Source organism: Callorhinus ursinus, unplaced genomic scaffold (assembly GCF_003265705.2).
Source record: "Callorhinus ursinus isolate GAN/ISIS: 27379988/994484 unplaced genomic scaffold, GSC_fseal_2.0 scaffold13, whole genome shotgun sequence".
NCBI classification, from domain to species: domain Eukaryota; kingdom Metazoa; phylum Chordata; class Mammalia; order Carnivora; family Otariidae; genus Callorhinus; species Callorhinus ursinus.
In genome coordinates, this window is record NW_027397075.1 from 19635470 (window position 1) to 19655687 (window position 20218).

At 40.5% G+C, this 20218-nt stretch overlaps 1 protein-coding gene across 6 annotated transcripts in view; it reads right to left on the reverse strand.

Moving 5' to 3' along the window:
* Positions 1-20218, reverse strand: part of CNST (consortin, connexin sorting protein) — a 115366-nt gene that overhangs the window by 59051 nt on the left and 36097 nt on the right. For 3 of the 6 annotated variants that reach the window (XM_073899889.1, XM_025877601.2, XM_025877602.2), the window contains exon 2: positions 11608-12036. In XM_073899889.1, coding sequence (XP_073755990.1) covers positions 11608-11986 — 379 coding nt within the window. In that variant the 5' untranslated portion in view covers positions 11987-12036. Of the gene's footprint in view, positions 1-3359; positions 3498-11607; positions 12119-18242; positions 18367-20218 lie in introns of those variants that run through there. The other 3 variants (XM_025877604.2, XM_073899888.1, XM_073899890.1) reach the window with 3 other exon arrangements.

The following is a 20218-nucleotide window of genomic DNA, read 5'->3' on the forward strand; positions in this document are numbered from 1 at the left end:
TCTTTGCATTAGTAGAATTATATGAGAAAGAAAAATTTAGAAAACCAGGAGTTAATTCGGAACCTTCGAGAGTCAAAAGAAAAACAGAAAAACACGCTGAATTCATTGCAGTTCACGAAAAAAAATTGATGTTATGTTGCATTCCATTATGCCAATAATCTTTAAATTTTGCAGACACAAAAGACCATACCCCAACTGTTTCTTCCTATCACCAAACCAAGGACCACTTCCTTCAAAACTGTTTCGCTGAGCTATAATCCGCGAGACACGACCCACAACGTTACGTGTCCGTACAGTTCATGGCTTTAGTAGGGTCAGTGCTGTGCAACCAACACCAATCAATTTTACAAAGTCTTCATTACCCAAAAAAGAAACCCTGTACTGCCTACCACCAGTCTCTTTATTTCCCCCAACGTCCCCCGCTCTAGGTAGCCACTGATCTACCTTCTGTCTCTATGAAATTGCCTATTTGGGACATTTCACATTAAATGGAATCATATAACATATGGCCTTTTGTGACTGGCTTCTTTGACTTAGTGTAAGGTTTTCATGTTGTAGCACATGTTAGTACTTTATTCTTTTTTTTTTAGAGAGTGTCACGCGGGAGGAAGGGAAGGGGCAGAGGGAGAGGGAGAGAAAGAATCCTAATCAGATTCCACATCCAGCCCAGAGCGGGACACAGGGCTTGATCTCACGACCCTGAGATCATGACCGGAACCAAAATCAAGAATTCGATGCTTAACCAGCTGAGTCACCCAGGCGCCCCAGGACTTTATTCTTTTATTGCCAAATAATATGCTATTGTATGGTTATACCCTCTACCTGCTTTTGATCCAATGGCTACATTTTTCAAATGCCTACTTGCATGTTTTTTCAAAATTAGAGAGCCAGATGGATGTAATAACTTTGTTAAAAATACAACAAAACAATGAAAAAAACGCCCTTTTAATTAAGTATAGTGTTGACTCTGTGAATGATGTTTAGAAACTATTATTTTAAATAAAGGTAAGAAGACATCTACTCTTTGTAGGGATTATGAGCAAACAACAGTTGGAGAGTGAAATAAAAACCAACAACCAAAAAACAAAAGACTACACAGAAAATTATTTAACTTTGGAAAGTCGGACTTGAACAGTAGAAAACTGAGAAACCAAGTCCCTAAACATCCTACCTGAATTTATGCTTCCATTAAGCTGAGTTCTGTGAAATCAGAACAAAATATTCTTAGTAAAATAAAGACAAAAGTCTTCATTCGCGCCTGTGTCAGTATATATGTGTAACTGCATGGAAATACTCACATAAAAATGTTTGGAGGTGCATATTTCTCAATTTTTCCTTATATAAAAATATCACATTATAGACACTTGATGGAGAATGCTGGTTTCTAGATAGAATTTGAAAGGCCAGATTGATAGGAATTCCCTTCTTTTTCACCTTCTTTCTAGATAGCTATCAGAGCATGACTGAAATCACAAAAAATAACTATATAAGGAGAAAGTTGTCTGACCGGCAGAGAGAGCGAATCCTCAAGCAGACTCTGTGCTGAGAGGGGAGCTGGAAGCAGGGCTGGATCTCATGACCCCAAGATCATGACTGGAGTCAAAATTAAGAGTTGGACGCTTAACTGACTGAGCCACCCAGGTGCCCCAGAATGTCACTTTTTAAATTATATTGTAAAAAGGAGTGGCTTCGTGTGCCTGGGTGGCTCAGTTGGTTGGGCAACTGCCTTCGGCTCAGGTCATGATCCTGGAGTCCCAGGATCGAGTCCCGCATCGGGCTCCCTGCTCAGTGGGGAGTCTGCTTCTCCCTCTGACCCTCCCCCCTCTCATGTGCTCTCTCTCTCTCTCTCATTCTCGCTCTTGCAAATAAATAAAAAATAAAATCTTAAAAAAAAAAAAAGAGTGGCTTCTGGGGTGATCTGGTGGCTCAGTCAGTGCATCGTGCGTGTGGCTCTTGGTCTCAGGGTTGTGAGTTCAGGCCCCACATTGGGTGTAGAGTTTACTTTAAAAAAAATGTGGCTTCTAACTGGGGTGCTGCTCTGTCCTGGACTGCTACCCCTGGGGGAAGCCAGCTGTCATGGTGTAAGGCATGAGGTGAGGTACTGGGAGGTAAGCCACACAGGGAGGGACACGGGCCTGCCATGTACCATTTGAATGAGTTTGGAAGCACATTCTCCAGCCCCAGTCCAAGCCTTCACATGACTGCAGGCCTGGCCAGTAGTTGACCGAAATCTCATGAGAGACTTAAGCTAGAGGTACCAAGCTAAGCCACACCCAGATTCCTGACCACAGAAGCCATGAAATAATAAATGTTTTTTGTTTTTAGCTACATTTTATGAGAATCTGTTATGCAGCAACAGATAACACACAGACCATGCAAAATTCAATTTTCTGCTTTTTTGATTATATTCTGCTGCCCCTTCCTATACATGTTTGTGTTTTCAGTTGCAACAAACACCATTCCCAATACTCCTGGAAATAGCACCATCTGTTGAAAGAGCTGGAGGATAGCAGAGCGCACATTTCTACCGTTCTGGCTATCAGGTTAGGATCATCGTTAGAAGTAGAAGATGGGGGCATCTGGGTGGCTCAGTCAGTGAAGCGTCTGCCTTCAGCTCAGGTCATGATCCCAGGGTTCTGGGATTGAGTCCCACATCGGGCTCCCTCCTGCTTCTCCCTCTGCCTGCCACTCTGCCTACTTGTGATCTCTCTCTCTCTCTCAAAAACAAATAAATAAAATCTTTAAAAAAAAAAAAAGTAGGTGACATATTCCCCCAAACTATCAACCCCCGCCTGATCTGTCCGCAAAAGCTTTCCACTATTTCATTAGTGGTCAGAATACCCAGACGATACTTGAAGCTCATGCCCGCCATCCTCCAAAGTGCTCCCTCCATTCCACACACAGAACATCTGTCAGTTCCATAAGCAAGCATTGCTCCTTCCTGCCCCAAGGCGCTGCTCCAGGCACTGACTTCCAGCACAACGTATGCACCCTTGTGACAACTGTATTATTTAACTTAACACCTGCTTTCCCACTAAACTCCAGGAGTCCATGAGGGTTAGAGCAAGATCTGTCTTGTCATCGCTGTATTCCTACTGCCTGGGAAACACACAGTAGAAAGTTAATATAAGGGCGCCTGGGTGGCTCAGTCGTTAAGCGTCTGCCTTCGGCTCAGGTCATGATCCCAGGGTCCTGGGATCGAGTCCCACATCGGGCTCCCCGCTCAGCGGGAAGCCTGCTTCCCCCTCTCCCACTCCCTCTGCTTGTGTTCCCTCTCTCACTGTGTCTCTCTCTGTCAAATAAATAAATAAAATCTTTAAAAAAAAAAAAAAGAAAGTTAATATAAGTTGGCGAATTACCATCGTTATTATTATGAATCCTATTGGGAGAACCTCACTGTTTAGCAGGACAAGGAGAACTGTGCTACACAGGAAACACATCTGGCTCATCAGGAGCCCCTGGGTTCACATCCTCTTTCTCTCCCTGTCTCCTGCAGAAGAAGATAAGGCACCTTGTAGATTAAACCTCAATTTTCTCACTTGTAAAAATTAAGGGATGTAACTTCTGGGTTGGTGAACACGCTGGGATGTGGGAGAGTAGTATGCCTGGAGAGGGAGTGGAAACCTCCCCCCACCCTTTCCCCAGACCCTGCCCTATGCACCCCTTTCATCAGGCTGTGCCTCAGTTCTATCCTTTTATAATAAAATCAGTGATCTATTAAGTAAAAATCAATCAATAAAATAAAAAATAGAAATAAAAAAATAAAAAGGGGTTCGAGTAGGCCATTTTCAAGATCCTTTCTGGCTTTCCAAAATCTACATCGTTAGCCAAGATCACAGTCCTGAGATTTAGACCAACTACCCGTTCAACAGGTCCACTTGGATGTCTAAAGGATCCCAAACACCTGACCCCAAATTGCCACACTGCCCTCTGCCCTACTCTCCCCAGACTTGTTCCTTGTCTCTCTACATTCCCACCCTCTGCAGACAGCATTATTATGCATCTGGTGCCTAAACCACACAACTGGGGCTAATCCTGGACTCTTCCACACCTCATCTATGACCCAGTCCAGTCAATTCTACCCCCTTTATAACTCTCACTCCACTTACTTCTCTCCAGCCCCACAGCTACTCCCTCAGTAAGGACCACTGGCAGCATCTCCTGCAGAGATTATTAGAAAAGCCCCTTAACCAGGGTGCCTGGGTGGCCCAGTGGTTAAGCGTCTGCCTTTGGCTCAGGTCATGATCCCAGGGTCCTGGGATCGAGCCCCACGTCGGGCTCCCTGCTCCGCGGGAAGCCTGCTTCTCCCTCTCCCTCTGCCCCTGCTTGTGTTCTCTCTCTTGCTGTGTCTGTCAAATAAATAAATAACATCTTTTAAAAAAAAAAAAGAAAGAAAAGCCCCTTAACCACTTGCACTGCCTCTAATCTTGCACTATTCTAACCCTTCTCCACACTGTAGATTGAGCGATCTTTCTAAAAACTGCAACTCACATCACATCACTCCTGTTCAAACTTGCCCGGAAGGCCCGAACTGGTTATTACAAAACAATAATGCTTTATAACCTGGACCGTGTTGATCTCTCTACTCTTGTACTCTCTACTATTTCCCCTAGATTCATTCTTCCCTTCTATTCTGCTCCAAACTGAATATCAACAGTTGCTGAAATGTGGGGTGTTCCCTTCTCAGAATCCTCTGGGCTTTAGTCCGTGGTGTGCTACCTCTACCGTCCTTCCTTTGCCCTCTCTCCCCATCCCCTTTCCTTAGCTAGCATGTATTTGTCCCTGTCTTAGCTTGGATGTCCGATCTCATCAACTCCTCCAGGAAGGTTCCCATAGCCCTTCTAGAACAGCATTTCCACAGCCATGTGCTTACTTAGTATCAGCCATGACTCCCATCCTGCTAGACTGAACTTGTTAGTCACTTGGCTCCCACACTCAATCACAAAACTCAAAGGCAGGTTCACCAACAGTATTATCGTGCCTGGCATACATACAGTGCTCAATTAATGTCTGTTGACTAAGTAACCCTGTATGGTTATACAAAAGTGTAAAAAAAAAATTTTATAAGAGGAAGAATTCTTCTGTGATATAAATCCTTCATCTAGTCTATCTTAAAATATTTTTCTGATGGGGGTGCCTGGGTGGCTCAGTTGGTTAAGCCTCCAACTCTTGGTTTCTGCTTAGGTCCTGATCTCAGGATCCTGGGATCAAACCCCATGTTGTACTCCCTGCTCACTGGGGAGTCTGCTTCTCTGCCTCTCTCTGCCCTCCCCCCACTCGCATGCACTCTCTCTCTCTCAAATAAAAATAAATCTTTAAAAAAAATTTTTTTTGTGGTGGATAGACTAATGGCCCCCAAAGATATCCATGTTCTAATCCCCATAAATACATTACGTTACATCACAAAGGGGAATTAGGCTGCAGATGGGATTAAGGTTGTTAGTTAATTAGTTGACCTTAAAAAAAAGGCAGATTATCCTAAATTATCTGGGTGTGCCCACTGTAATCACAAAGGTCTTTACACCTGGAGGGACCTGGCGTGCAATTGCTGGCTTTGAAAATGTAGGAAAGGTGACCACAAGCTGAGAAATGCAGACTCCAGAAGCTGGAAAGGCAAGGAAGCTGAATTTTCCCTGGAGCCTCGGGAAAAGAATGCTGACACCTCAAGACCTGTGTCAGATTCCTGACCTACAGAACTGTACAGTAATAAATTTGTGTCAGTTTTAAGCCACCAAAGTTGTGGTAATTTGTTATGGCAGCAATAGAAAACTAATACAATTTTAATAATGGGACTTTTTTAAAATAAAGGGAATTTTGGCTAAGAATCTTAAAGTCCCCTTCTGATTCTACAATTACTTGAATCTATGTAAATCTGGAACTCTTTTATTCTACTGTTACCTAGGAAACAACTACCTTTCAGAGGAGATATGATCTGTCTTCTTTGATCAATCCCTCACTGAGGGAAGAATAAAAAGAGAAGCTACTGTTTCTGCAGGTCACTTTCCAGAGAAATTTTATTTTAAAAGGGCTGGAGCAGAGATAAGGTAAACCAGAACTTCAGACTCTTCAAAGTTTACTGTATGGTTTGTAAGAGAGTTAAATTGCTCATTTACCTAATGAACAGAATGGGCTACAACCCCAAAATATCAATACCAGAATCTATCATTCTTAGACGGGTTTAGCCAGGCCTTTCCATTTTTTTCTTTTAAGATTTTATTTATTTATTTGAGAGATAGAGACAGAGCACAAGTAGGCAGAGAGGCAGGCAGAGGGAGAGGGAGAAGCAGGCTCTCCACTGAGCAGGGAGCCTGATGCAGCGCTTAATCCCAAGACCCTGGGATCATGACCTGAGCTGAAGGCAGACATTTCACCAACTGAGCCATCCAGGCGCCCCCCTTTCCATTTTTTAATTCGAACGCTCTTAGGTAGGTATGCATAGTCCTGTCATATCAAAGTCCTCATCAATCCCAGTATCTCAATCCTGGTCAAAATTATAGCACATACATTACTCAACCGACTCCACTAGGCATTCAGGTTTGGGGGCCAACTCTAAAGGTTCTACTATGGTGGAAGCCAGACAGGTAAACTTCAAATCTGGCATTTGCATTATCAGTTAGTTTTATGGCATTCACAGTTATTACTTCAGATGTCAGTTAAAGTATTGATAAATGCCAGCAGGCACATGATACCTAACATTAAGCTAGGGAGGCACTGGAAATAGGTTTTTCAGAATATACCTCTGCAGAGCAAGGCAGGGACGGCTAAGCCTGAAAAGAGAGTATTAAAAAGATCTCAGGAGATAAGAAAGATAGTGACAAAAGAAGTAAGATGGATTTAAAGTCAAATTAAACCAATTTCTTAATTTCATTGAATGTTGCTCCTGGTCACACCACTCAGAAATCATCCCATGACACACTCAAAGACTACAGGTACCATTTAGAAGCTGGGTACTTGATAAAGTGCTTTACATACAAGATCACTCATTCTAAGGACAATCTTGCAGAAGTGGTAGGATCAGCTGTCCTACAGATTACGGGAACAAGCTCAGGGAAATGAGTTACTTTCCTAAGGTCACATGGGTAGGAACAGGCAGAACCAAAGTCTTTGCTCTTTGCACCGTACAAGCCTGACTCCAGCCACAGATGCGTTTCCAAGATTTGTTTTCCTCTAGCTTTGACGCCCTTTTTGTCACCGCTGAGCTGGAGGCTGCCAGAGGAACAAGTCAGGGCATTGAATATGAGTGGCAAATCAATCTGGAAGTTCTTCCTTTCTCAATTTCCCATGTGCTGCCTATCTCTGGCTTCCTGCCATTTGCTGAACTGTTTTATTAAATGCTTAGATATGGGTTGACTGAGTAAATAAAGTATGTTCTATGGCAACCATCTAATACTTAATCTGAACTTGCTCTTTACAACCACACAAAATTTATGGGTTAATGGTTGCCAGGGGCTAGGGTGGGGGAGCGGACAGAGAAATGGGGAGTGACTGCTAATGGATACTGGATTTCTTTAGAGGGGGATAAAATGTTCTAGAATTAGATACTAGTGATGGTTGTATAACTATGTGAATATATTAGAACCAAGAGGTTGTACACTTCATGAAGGTGAATTTTATGGCATGTAAGTTCCATGTGAATGAAAAAGACTATAGCAAAAATCAAAGGATCAGATATTAACAAGTGTTTGCGAAGGTGTGGAAAAATTATACCCCCATACATTGCTGGTGTAGCCACTTTGGAAGATAGTTTAGCAGGTCCTCAAGAAGTTAAACAAAGTGTCTATTTATGATGCAGCAATTCTACTCCTAGGCATACATAACCAAAAAAGGGAAAATATATGTCCACATGAAAACTTTTTTGCTAATGTTCATAGGCGCATTATTCAGCATAGCCAAAAAGTAGAAACAGTCTAAATGCCCATCAGTGGACAAACAGATATGAAATGTGATATATTCATTGCAGTGGAATACTAATGGACAATAAAAAGAAAAAAGTATTGATATGTGCGGGTGCAACGTGGATGAATTTTAAAAACATTACACTAGGGGCACCTGGGTGGCTCACTCGTTGGGTGTCTGCCTTCGGCTCGGGTCATGGTCCCAGGACCCTGGAGTCGAGCCCCGCGTCGGGCTCCCTGCTCGGCGGGAGGCCTGCTTCTCCCTCTCCCACTCCCCCTGCTTGTGGTCCCTCTCTCGCTGTCTCTCTCTCTGTCAAATAAATAAATAAAACCTTTAAAAAAATAAAATAAAAATAAAAAAATAAAAAATAAAAACATTACACTAAGTGAAGGAGCGGTCATAAAAGACCATATATTGTACGATTCCATTTAAATGAAATGTCCTGAGGAGACAAATTTATAAAGAAAGAAAGTAGATTAGCGGTTGCCTAGGGCTGGGGTAAATGGGACGTGGTTTCGCTAATAGGTATGGGTTTCTTTGTGTGATGAATGATGAAAACTGACGGTGGTAATGGCTGTCAGCTTTGGGAATATACGAAAAATCAGTGAATTGTACACATTAAGTAGGTGAAGCGTATGGTATGTGAATATCTCAATAAAGCTGTTAAAAAATTTCGGGTGGGGGAGAAGGGCTGAGGGAGACAGTGAGGGAAAATTGCCAGCAGGCTCCACACCCAGTGGGGAGCCCGACACAGGGCTCCATCTCAAGACCCTGAGATCATGACCTGAGCTGAAATCAAGGGTCAGATGCTTAACTGACTGAGACACCCAGGTGCCCCAAGCTTTTAAAAATGTATCAGCTAATTTTCATTCCTTTTTAGGATATTGACTTAAAGTTATGCTAGACTCAACTATAGTAAAAACTTGATGTAATGCATCTTGAAACCATGCTTAGTTGAGCACATTACAGGGATTCAACTCTCTAAAGGAAACAAAGTCTCATAATATAATGACAACTGGACTTTTGTGAGGCCGAGTTCAAGGTTAAACTTGTAAATAATGACATGTCTCCTAATATTGCTCTACTTCTTTTTCTGGCACTCGCTTTTGGATATACAAAAAATTATTACAAATTAAACTATATAAAGAGGCATAAGAGTAAATAAATTCACCTTAATATATTTCTTTTAAAAAGTGCTGTGAGAGCACCTATCTATAAAAAAAAACAAACTTATTTCTGGTCTGGAATTGAATATCATGTTTTATCTATCATTTCGCATTTGAAAGGCTATTCTGTTATTAGAAAAGTACCCATCTATAAAATTTTGAAACTTCATTTACTTAGGATCTTAGAATTTCACAGTAATGGAAGAACTACCATGCCCATGTCTGGACACCTATGCATGGACTCTCTGCATTGATTGTTCTGACATAGGGAATGAATTTGGGAGCAACAGGACGGAGACATCTTTAGGCAGCTTTACTCCAGCTAAAGATGACGATGTTGAACTGTGGCACTGGAGATGGAGAGAAACAGACTAACCAGAGAGATCTCAGGAAGATGTGATCACTTGGACCTAGTGATGGGGTGTGTACTGAGAGAGGACAGGCTTCAGTGAACTCTCAGGGAACAGTGAGAAGAGCTCCCGGGCCATCCAAAAGCTTTCCATTCCAGGTCCTTCCAGGTCTAGAAAGAATTCTGCCCTCCTGGGAATCCTTCCACCCAGCTTAAAATTCTTCTGCCCACCCACACTTATGTTCTTTTAATTTAACAACAAAACTCAAAGTACAAATAAAAATGTACCTCTTACATAAAAAAAAAAAAACTATATAGATATAGAGGTAATCACCAAACTTTAATCAAGTTTAGACCATACCATCTCTGTTCAGGAATCTAAGGAATTCATAGCTCAGAAAGGAATTTTATAGATATATTTGGATGAACATCATCATTATACAGTTGAGAAAACTAAAGTACAGAATGGTTAAGTCTCACCAAGTGACCAAAACCAGAAGTAAGATTTGAATGTAGGTTTTGCAACTCCTAGTTCAGTTTTCTTGCACTTTTAAACTCGTTTTATTTAAGATATATAAAATAATTTTAAAGCTAATCTATATAAAGACTATCCCTGAGTTTTATAAATTATGTATTTCAAATACATTAGGGGACAGTAATTCTACACATATCTGCTCACTGGATAATAAATACCGAATAACTTTAAATAATATAATCACACCTAGGGAAAATGAAATAAGGTCATGGAAAGAAGGAATAAAAGGAGCTATGACTGACCCATTTCATATGCAACTAGGTCTCAGTTCCTAAAAACATCAGAACATATTAGAGAGGCACATATTGCTCTTGATTTATAGTCATTAGATAAATCAATTTTTATACAAATAGCACTACATACATCACCTGTTTATCTTAGATCTTTTAAGAAAAGGCTCTCATACCTCTTTTCAAAATTTTAATTTTCTTTAAGCAAACTAAGGAAAAGCAAAGACGAAGGGATCAGTTAAATGGAAAGCCTAATTATGAGCTACATTAAAAACTTATCAAATCACTTTATTGAATAAAGAAGGATAAATCTGTATGAACTGGAAAGTTTCATCTTTTACTCCAAATTAAAAAAATAAATAAAAAAACAGGATATGGAGAGATCGCCTATATTTCTAGGCAGCCAAAGAAGCAGAAGATAAGGAGACAGTCCCCTTAGTTCTCTTGAGCCTCATGCAAAGACTGCCGGCTTAGGTAAGGTGGTGTTACACTACAGAGTCCCAGCCTCGGACATGCCAGAACTCTCCAGTCCCACATGTTCCTGATGGAAAATAACCAGAGGCTGCCTTTTCCCAAGGGTGCCCTGTGTGATTCAGGAAGAAAAAGTCCATAGCTCCAAACTTTAACTGCCAAACTATATATCAAATGAGAAATACCCCAGGGGGCGGGGGGGAGGAAAAGAAAAAGAAGAAAGAAATACTCTGAATTACTTTGTAACCAAAGTGATACAGACAACGAAAGCTAGATGTCTTATGCAACATTGATATAAAATATATATCAATATATGTTAACACATATTATCCACTTACTGAGTTGGAAAGATTCTGTAAAGAATTTAAAACTGGACCAGCACCTCTCTCTCTCAAAAAAAAAAAAAAAAAAAAAAAAGTCGTGAGATCGAGCCCTGCATTGGGCTCCACACTAAGCGTGCAGTCAGCTTGAGATTCTCTCTTGCCCTCTTCCTCTGCCCTGCTCTCTCTTTCTCAAATAAAAAATAACATAAAATAAAAACTATACCAGCACAAAAACTCACAGATGAGAGATCAAAGCCACAGTGATAACAGAAGGAAATTTTTAGGGTTGATACTGGTAGAAAATGGTCTCATTTATAAAGTAAGACTATATATATTTAAAAGATCGTGTGTGAAAACATGTACAAGTAACTTCAATTTCAGCACATTTATTATAGCAAATTACTGGGAATCGCCATAAAGAAGTGGCGGAATAATCAGCACATCCATGCGAGCAAATACTGGAAAGGTGTCAGGCACGTCACACACCACACAGCTGGATCTCCATGTGCTGCTGGAGAAGGAGCTGCAGAGTACATCAAGAGAAGTAAGGCAAGATGCAGCACAGTACGGAGTATGAGATGAGAAGATGGTTTATTTTTAGGTAAAGAAGAGTATAAAAAATAACTTTTAAAAATACCTTGTGGTATCTTCTTAGTTGTGCCTCTTTTGGCTCTTGGGCTTCTTTTTCCAGGTATTTTTTTCTCCTTTCCCATGAGGGCCAGCCCATCCTGGGGGCTTTCACAAGAAGTGTTTTCCAAGCTCTCGCACACGGCCACCTCACTGCTGGACGGGCAGTTCTCGTTATTGTTGAGACTGTCCTGGGCAAGCACATCAGGTTGGCCCATGGCGCTGGCACCACTGCTCAGACACGCATGCCCATCCCCATCCAGCTGATTTTCATTTTCATCCGAGGCAGAAGGCAAGTGTGTCACTATGCTTCCCACGCCGTCACCGGGATGACACCCATCTTGTGACTCTATCTTCAGATTACCTGTAGGAGTTCCGCTGTCATCCATCAGAGCATCTTTTGTGGAACGCTTTAAGTTTCAATCAAGTCCGTCCATGTCTACAAAGGCAAAAAGAAAAAAGCTACTTCACCTCTGGATTCGCAGCCATCTCTGAATTTCCTCTTCTCCTGGGTTGTCTTACTATAAGTAGGGAAAGGACAGAAATGACAGAGGTTCATTCCTTCTACTTCTTCCCCACTCACAACCCCACCCAACCTCACCGGGTTCTGGCTTGAATACAACGGTTCTCAACCCTGGCTGCGTGTTTCTTACCTGGAAAGCTTGTCCAGCATGGAGCCCTGGGACTCATATGTTTTTTTAAGTTCTCTAAGTTATTTTACTGTGTACCATGGGACCACGGCCTTAATGAAAGAAATTACTGGTTAAATGAGGTTATCTGCTAAAATCAATCACTCATGTTATCGCTGGACGCTTACCAAATGAAAGCTGTGTAAGTCCTTTGGCTGAACAGCAGAAACATTTGCAAACACATTTACAGATATTTTAAAAATAAATGGCAAAAAGGTATGTAGAAAATTCAGGTAGTATATGGTAATACTCTATTCTCATTACATCATTTACTTCTTAAAAATATGCCCTGGAAAGTACCTTAGAATTGTCAGCAAATTCCTTTTATACAATTAAAAAAAAAAAAAAGAGGGCCATTATTAACTCTAGACTACTTTAGACTTAGAAAATCTAAATCTGATCCAAGGATCCTCCTAACATTGTAAGGATATAGAAAATAGATTCTAAGCTTTTTACCAGACATGTTTTGTCCCCCCTTATTATCAAAAAGTATATTACATTTTAAGGAAAATGATGCCAGCAAGACTTTGAAATTTTTTGCTTGCCAATCCTTATTTTGGGTTTGAATCAAATATGATATTCCAGAAATCTGAGAAAAATTTTACTGACTTTCTAAATTCTTTAAATTAATATAAATGTTTATTTGGTGTTTAGAAACATGTAAATAAGGTACAATTCTTTTAAAACATGAAAATGAAGTACAAAATAAGACATTAGCCCTGCACTGATTCTATCATATGTTTTCAACATATTTTGCAACTGGAATATTTTATTTGATTCAGAATACAAGTACTGGTTGGCAAACATACAAATATCTAAATCTGGACGGTATCATTTTCCTTATACCACATATCTATATTAACTTAGGTTTAGCCCTAAAATAAATTCTAAATAGAGTATAATTTTTAATTTAAAAACAGTTATTATTTTAATGAACTGTCTTTGAGATTACTATCATGAAAGAACCCAAGCTCGAATGACTTATAAAATGTATGTGGGTAAAACAAAGATCAAGAGAACAAAATAGGGAGCCCAGAAATAAACCCACAATGATATGGTTAATTGATCTATGACAAAGGAGGCAAGAATATACAATGGGAAAAAGGCAATCTCTTCAATAAACGATGGGGAAAACTGAACAGTCACATGTTAAAGAAGGAAACTGTACAACTTCCTCACACCAAATATACACAAAAATAAACTCTAAATGGATTAAAAAGACCTAAATGTGAGACCTGAAGGCATAAAACTCCTAGAAGAAAACATAGTCAATATAACTCTTGGACATTGGCCTTAGCATCACCTTTCTAGATATATCTCCACAGATGAGGGAAACGAAAGCAAAATAAACTGTTGGGACTACATCAAAATAAAAAGCTTTTGCAAGTGAAGGAAACCAACAAAATAACATGGCAACCTACAGAACAGGAGAGGATATATGCAAACGCCATATCCAATGAGGGATTAGTATCCAAAATATATAAAGAACTTACACAACTCAAGACCAAAAAGCCAAATAATCTGATTTAAAAATGGGCAGAGTACCTGAATAGACATTGTGCCAAAAACAAAACCAAACAAAAAACAAAAAACACACAGATGGCCAACAAAACATGAAAGAATGCTCAGTATCACTCATCAAGAGAGAAATGCAAATCAAAACCACAATGAGGTATCACTTCACACCAGTCAGAATGGCTAGGATCAGAAAGACAAGATACAACAAGTGTTGGCAAGAATGTGGAGAAAAGGGGAACCCTTGTGCACTGCTGGGAGGAATGCAAACTGGTGCAGCCAATCTGGAAAACAGTATGGAGGTTCCTCAAGACATTAAAAATAGAAATACCAGATGATGTAGCAATTCCACTGCTAGGTATTTACCCAAAGAAAACAAAAACACTAATTTGAAAAGATATACACTGCCAATATCACAGCATTGTTTACAATAGCCAAGTATGGAAGCAACCTAAGTATCCATTGATCAATGAATGGATAAAGAATATGTGGTGTATATACACAATGTAGTAATACTCGGCCACAAAAAAGAATGAAATCTTGCCATCTGTGACAACATGGATGGACCTAGAGGATATGCTAAGTACGATGAGTCCGATTAAGACCAGATATGATTTGACTTACATGTGGAGTCTACAAACCAAACCAACCAACCAACCAACCAACCAACCAACAACAAAAAAACAGAATCATAAATACAGAGAACAAATTGTTGGTTGCCAGAAGGGAGGGCTTGGGGGTAGGGGCAAAAATGGTGCAGGTGATTAAGAGGTACAAACTTTCAGTTATAAATAAGTGACAGGAATGAAAAGTGCAGCATAGGGAATATAGTGAATAATACTGTAATAACCTTGTGGTGACAGATGGTAATTATACTTACCATGATGAGCCCAGCAATAACATACAGAACTATAGACCATTATGTTGTATACCTGAAGATAATGTAACATTTTATGTCAACTAAATTTCAATAAATCAGTAACCAAGTAAATAAAGTGCATGTAGAAACTACCCAAATGTCCACTGACAGATGAGTAGATAAACAAGGTGCAGTATATTCATGCCAGGGAATATCACCTAGCCATAGGAAGGAATGAAGTTCTGATACATGGAAAAATATGGATGGACCTTGGGCAACCCTCTTGGGTCCCCTCCCTCCTCCGGAGCTTTGTACTATCACTTTGCTATCGCTCAATAAACCTTGCTAAAAAAAAGAAAAAGAGGGGCACCTGGGTGGCTCAGTTGTTAAGTGTGGAGTCCTGGGATCGAGCCCCACCATCAGGCTCCCTCTCTGCGGGAAGCCTGATTCTCCCTCTCCCACTCCCCCTGCTTGTGTTCCCTCTCTTGCTCTCTCTGTCAAATAAATAAATAAAATCTTAAAAAAAACAAAGAAAAAGAAAATATGGATGAACCTTGACAGCATTATACTAGGTGAAGTTAGCCTGTACGACTCCACTTGCGTGAAATTTCTACAACAGGCAAATTCGTGAAGACAGAAAACAGACTAGAGGGGCAGAGGGCAGGAGAGACAAGGGAGTTCTGCGCAATGGTTGCAGAGCTTAGCTCAGGGTGATGGAAAAGGTTTGGAAATGCAGTGGTAATGAGTACGCAGAGCATTGGTGTCACTAATGCCACCACATCTTAGAGTGAAAACCAGTTAAAATGGCACATGGTATGTATACTTGATCACAGCAGTGAAAAGAAATTCAGGTGGCTATGCAGGGAAAATGTCAGTCCTTAAAACTAGGAACAGCCTCGGCTGTCTTCTAAATAATCAAGTTATGTATTTTTTTAAGATTTTATTTATTTGAGAGAGACAGAGTGCACGAGCAGGGGGAGGGGCAAAGGGAGAGGGAGAAGTAGACTCCCCCATGGGGCTCGACATGGGGCTCAATCCCAGGACCCTGAGATGGTGACCTGAGCCGAAGGCAGACACTTAATGACTGAGCCACCCAGATGACCCTAATCAAAGTATATTCTGACATGTATCTGAAAGCACAAAGGTTTTACTGTACCTGAGGGACACACAGGTCACATGCCAAGGAGGAAGTAGGAAGCAGAGAGCCCCAAACAATTACACTTATCTCTTGTTGAGTTTCCATCACGTATCAGGAACTGTGATGGGCACTTCACATATCTTATATCTAATCCTCCAAGCAAGCCCTACATGGGAGTTACCCACACTGTGCTTCAGAGGAACAATCTCAGGCTTGGAGAGGCAAACATAACTTGTTTAAGCTCATCTTCCTGGAAGGAAGTGGAACTGGATCTGAAACCAGGTCCCCTCTCCTTTGAATCCTGGGCAGTACAGCAGAGAGGCCGAGAACCCCGGCTGACCGAGGCTCGGATTCTGGTGCTGCCATCTAACAAACTGTGTGCAACCCTAGGGCAAGCTGCCTAGCATCTCCAAGCTTCAGTTTTTTCATTTTAAGTGGAGAACTACTGTACCCACCTTGAAGAGTCATTTGTGAGGCTCAGACAACATGGCAGGTAACACACTCGGCAGAGTGCTTGGCCTATAGTGAAAGTTCAGTAAATGTCAGCCACCACTACTTCCTAAGAAACCTCACCAGTTGGCATCAAACACTAATAGGTTTATTTAAGTGGGTCCAGAGCCTAAACTGCAATCTCAGAAACTGAGCATTTCCAGACTTCCTAGAAATGTTAGGTTCTTGATGATAAACTAATGCTAACCAGCATCATTTGAAAATGCTGAAATTTAATTTATGATGGGGCTATCTCATTTGATTACTAGAATGATTAAGCATTGTTTTGTGCATCCTGTTTCAGATGATTAAGATATCTAGAAATTAATGATTAAGGCTTCTTGGTGAGTATAAAATCACAAATCCTATTTCGCAGCTTTGTTGAGTGTCATGTACCAGGCCGTGTCAGACTTTACAGACCAAAGCTCTTATTGAATTTTCATAATTACCCTAGGCTGATAAGTAATTTTTAGTCCCATTATGCTCACAAAGAAAACAAGTTTCCTATCTCACCAAGAGTCATTCAATTAGTAAATTTCTAAACTTACTTCCATGTCTTTTATTTTTATTTTATTTTAGGGCTTTATTTATTTATTTGAGAGAGAGCAAAGCAGAGGGAGAGGCAGAGGGAGAGAGAGAAGCAGACTCCCTGCTGAGCAAGGAGCTCAATGTGGGGCTCAATCCCAGGACCCTGGGATCATGACCCGAGCCAAAGGCAGACACTTCACTGACTGAGCCACCCAGGCACCCCCTTACTTCCATTTCTAAATGAATATGGACCAGCTATGATTCTGAGGCCATACTCTTCATCATTATGCTCTGTGGACAGTGCAGAGAAAGTAACTGAAAGAGTACTTCACTCCAGCTGTGGTACACCTCAATGAAGAAACTCCACCTACAGCAGAGGACACATGTCTAACAACCAAGAAGTTCAAATTCCTGGAAGTACTTCTCTCTTTTCCCGGGAATTGCTGGATCCACACCAAATACCATTTCCTATATGGCCCACCTTCTTCCGTTGAGAACTCTTTTGGGCCTCAAGACATTTTGACTCTTACCGTCTTGTGATGATGGCATAATTTAATTCTCAAAAGGTACTTTCTGACACTAACTCTTACTCTAAGTTTTTCCAAGGTGTGAATGTCCTAAAATTACTCTTACAGGATGCCTACCAATTATTCAAGGCCTGGCTCCAAAGCCATTCCAGTGTGCCTCCACTTTCTGACACTAACTCTTACTCTAAGTTTTTCCAAGGTGTGAATGTCCTAAAATTACTCTTACAGGATACCTACCAATTATTCAAGGCCTGGCTCCAAAGCCATTCCAGTGTGCCTCCATGAGGTCTCCATTCCAAAGACCCAGGCATAATGTACTGCTCATTAGCACTCTGTACCACACACGGTCCTTCCCAAATACTGCTCTGCACTGTGTATTTCTGCATATGTGCCCTATTAGATGTAAGCCACTTGAATACCCATAACCCAGCCACAGAGAATTTTTATTCTTCGCAATATCTAGCCCCGGGTCTTGTATTTAGGAGGTACAATGACTGCATAGCACTGACTCGGGCATATTTTGCCTTTTAAAAGCATGGTAGTGAGTGCTGCTCAAGTTTCCAGCCTCCTGTGTGAAAACAGCTTTCCAAATATGTACACTGTGCAAAAGTTATTTGACAAGTTGACTCTGTACAGCTGAGAATTTCAAGCAAACATATCCAAGTCAGGCTTAGACAAAATTTGAAAAACCACAAAGTTTTGTGGAAGAAGCTTTAAATAAACCAATAATTTACAGAGTAACAGACTAACAAAAAGAAATCGACGTTTTGTCAAAAACATTCTCGATCCAGGTATAATCTGAATTCATCTTTTGAAACATCTTAATGGATATCTGCTGAGATTAAACATTAGGTGTCACTCAAACAACTTAATCTACAGGGATGGTTAAATAGGTATTACTTAAAATCCTTTAAGGAGGGGCGCCTGGGTGGCTCAGTCGGTTAAGCATCGGACCCTTGATTTCGGCTCAGGTCTTGATCTCAGTCTCATTTGTTGGGCTTGCACCGGGCATGAAGCCGGCTTAAGATTCTCTCTTCCTCTCCTTCTGTCCCTCCTCCCGCTCAAAAAAAAAAAAAAAAAAAATCCTTTAAGGAGATTTTGAGTGACATTTTTCTATAACCCATACAAATTGGGCTTAAATACATACTTTCACTTAAAAAAAAAAAAAGGTAATCCCTAGCCTAACATGGGACTTGAACTCACCACGCTGAGATCAAGAGCGTCAGGCTCCACTGACTGAGCCAGTCAGCCTCTCCCATACTTTCACTTTTGAAAGAAGCTGAGATTCTTAAGAATTAAAATGTAACCCCAAGTTGAAATTTGATGGCTTCGTAAGTCGAACCAAAATTTAAAGGAAGACAGTTACCAAACCAGTAAGGTATTCTATTAATCCCAAATTCAAATTTGGCTACTCTTAGTCTGCTCAGGATTGAGGAAGAAAGTCACCATCCCCATACCTTGTGTTTATTATGGAGATTACATATCTCACTTCACATTTTACCATTTTACTCGCTACACATATTTCAATACACTTCTATCTCATTGCTAAATCAAGATTTTCTGTAATTAATGCTTTGTTTAGACATGTGTACCTGTAGGCAATATTCAGTATATCAGCAATCAAAAGTATGGCTCAGAGGAATGGTTCTCAGAACTTCTGCAACCCAGAATAAGAAATTCACTTTTCACTGAGATCCTGTACACACAAAATATGTATATATAACTGAAACAAAGGTTTCTTGAAACTAAACACATTCTGATGCATTCTCCATTCTATTCAGTACTATTTCATATTTTTAAGAATGCTAATCGAGATCCACTAGGCTGATTACATACCCTGCTAATGAGCAATATGTTATACGGCGGTTCCTGGGAATTAATAGTATCTCAACCTGAAGACAACCATTCAAGGACCAGACAAAATTGTGATTATCTCCAAATTGTTTTCTTTTCTTTTTTTTTAAAGATTTATTTATTTGACAGAGAGAGAGAGAGAGAGAGAGACAGCGAGAGAGGGAATACAAGTAGGGGGAGTGGGAGAGGAAGAATTAGGCCTCCCCCAGAGCAGGGAGCCCAATGCGGGGCTCGATCCCAGGACCCTGGGATCATGACCAGAGCCGAAGGCAGACACTTAATGACTGAGCCACCCAGGCGCCCCTCTCCAAATTGTTTTCTGAAAATGATGCCAATCATATGAAACTCAGACGTCAACCTCATTAAAATGTTGTCCCTATAATTTCAATATCATAATTTTTGCTAATTTATATCATTCTCCTCACCTTAAAATTTAACCACAATATTGAGCTTGACCCGGGGTCCCTTGGCTGACATCTTCAGCTGTGAACTATATTCTATCCCTATGTTTTCCAACGTGGTAGTCACTAATGGCTACTGAGTACTTTAAATACACTCAGTGAGACTGAGGAACTGAATTTTTACTTTTATTTAATTTTAATTAATTTAACTTTTATTTATTTTAATTAATTTAAATTTAAAAACACGTATCAAGGGGCGCCTAGGTGGCTCAGTCAGTTAAGCCTCTGTCTTTGGCTTGGGTAAGGATCTAAGGGTCCTGGAATCAAGCCCTGCACTGGGCTCCCTGCTCAGCGGGGAGCCTTCTTCCCCCTCTCCCTCTGCCTGCTGTTCCCCCTGCTTGTGTGTGTGCTCTCTCTCTCTCTAATAAAGAAATAAAATATTTAAAAAATGAAAATAAATAAATAAAAACAAAAAGAGGTATTGATTCAGTTATTGAAAAACTTATGTATGTTTGGAACAAACTGGGTCTGTGAATCTGCTTTCTCACCTGTAAATTTTAGAAAGTCTAAATATAGATCAAGCATTTCCAATTAAAAAATGTGTCCAAATTGAGATGTACT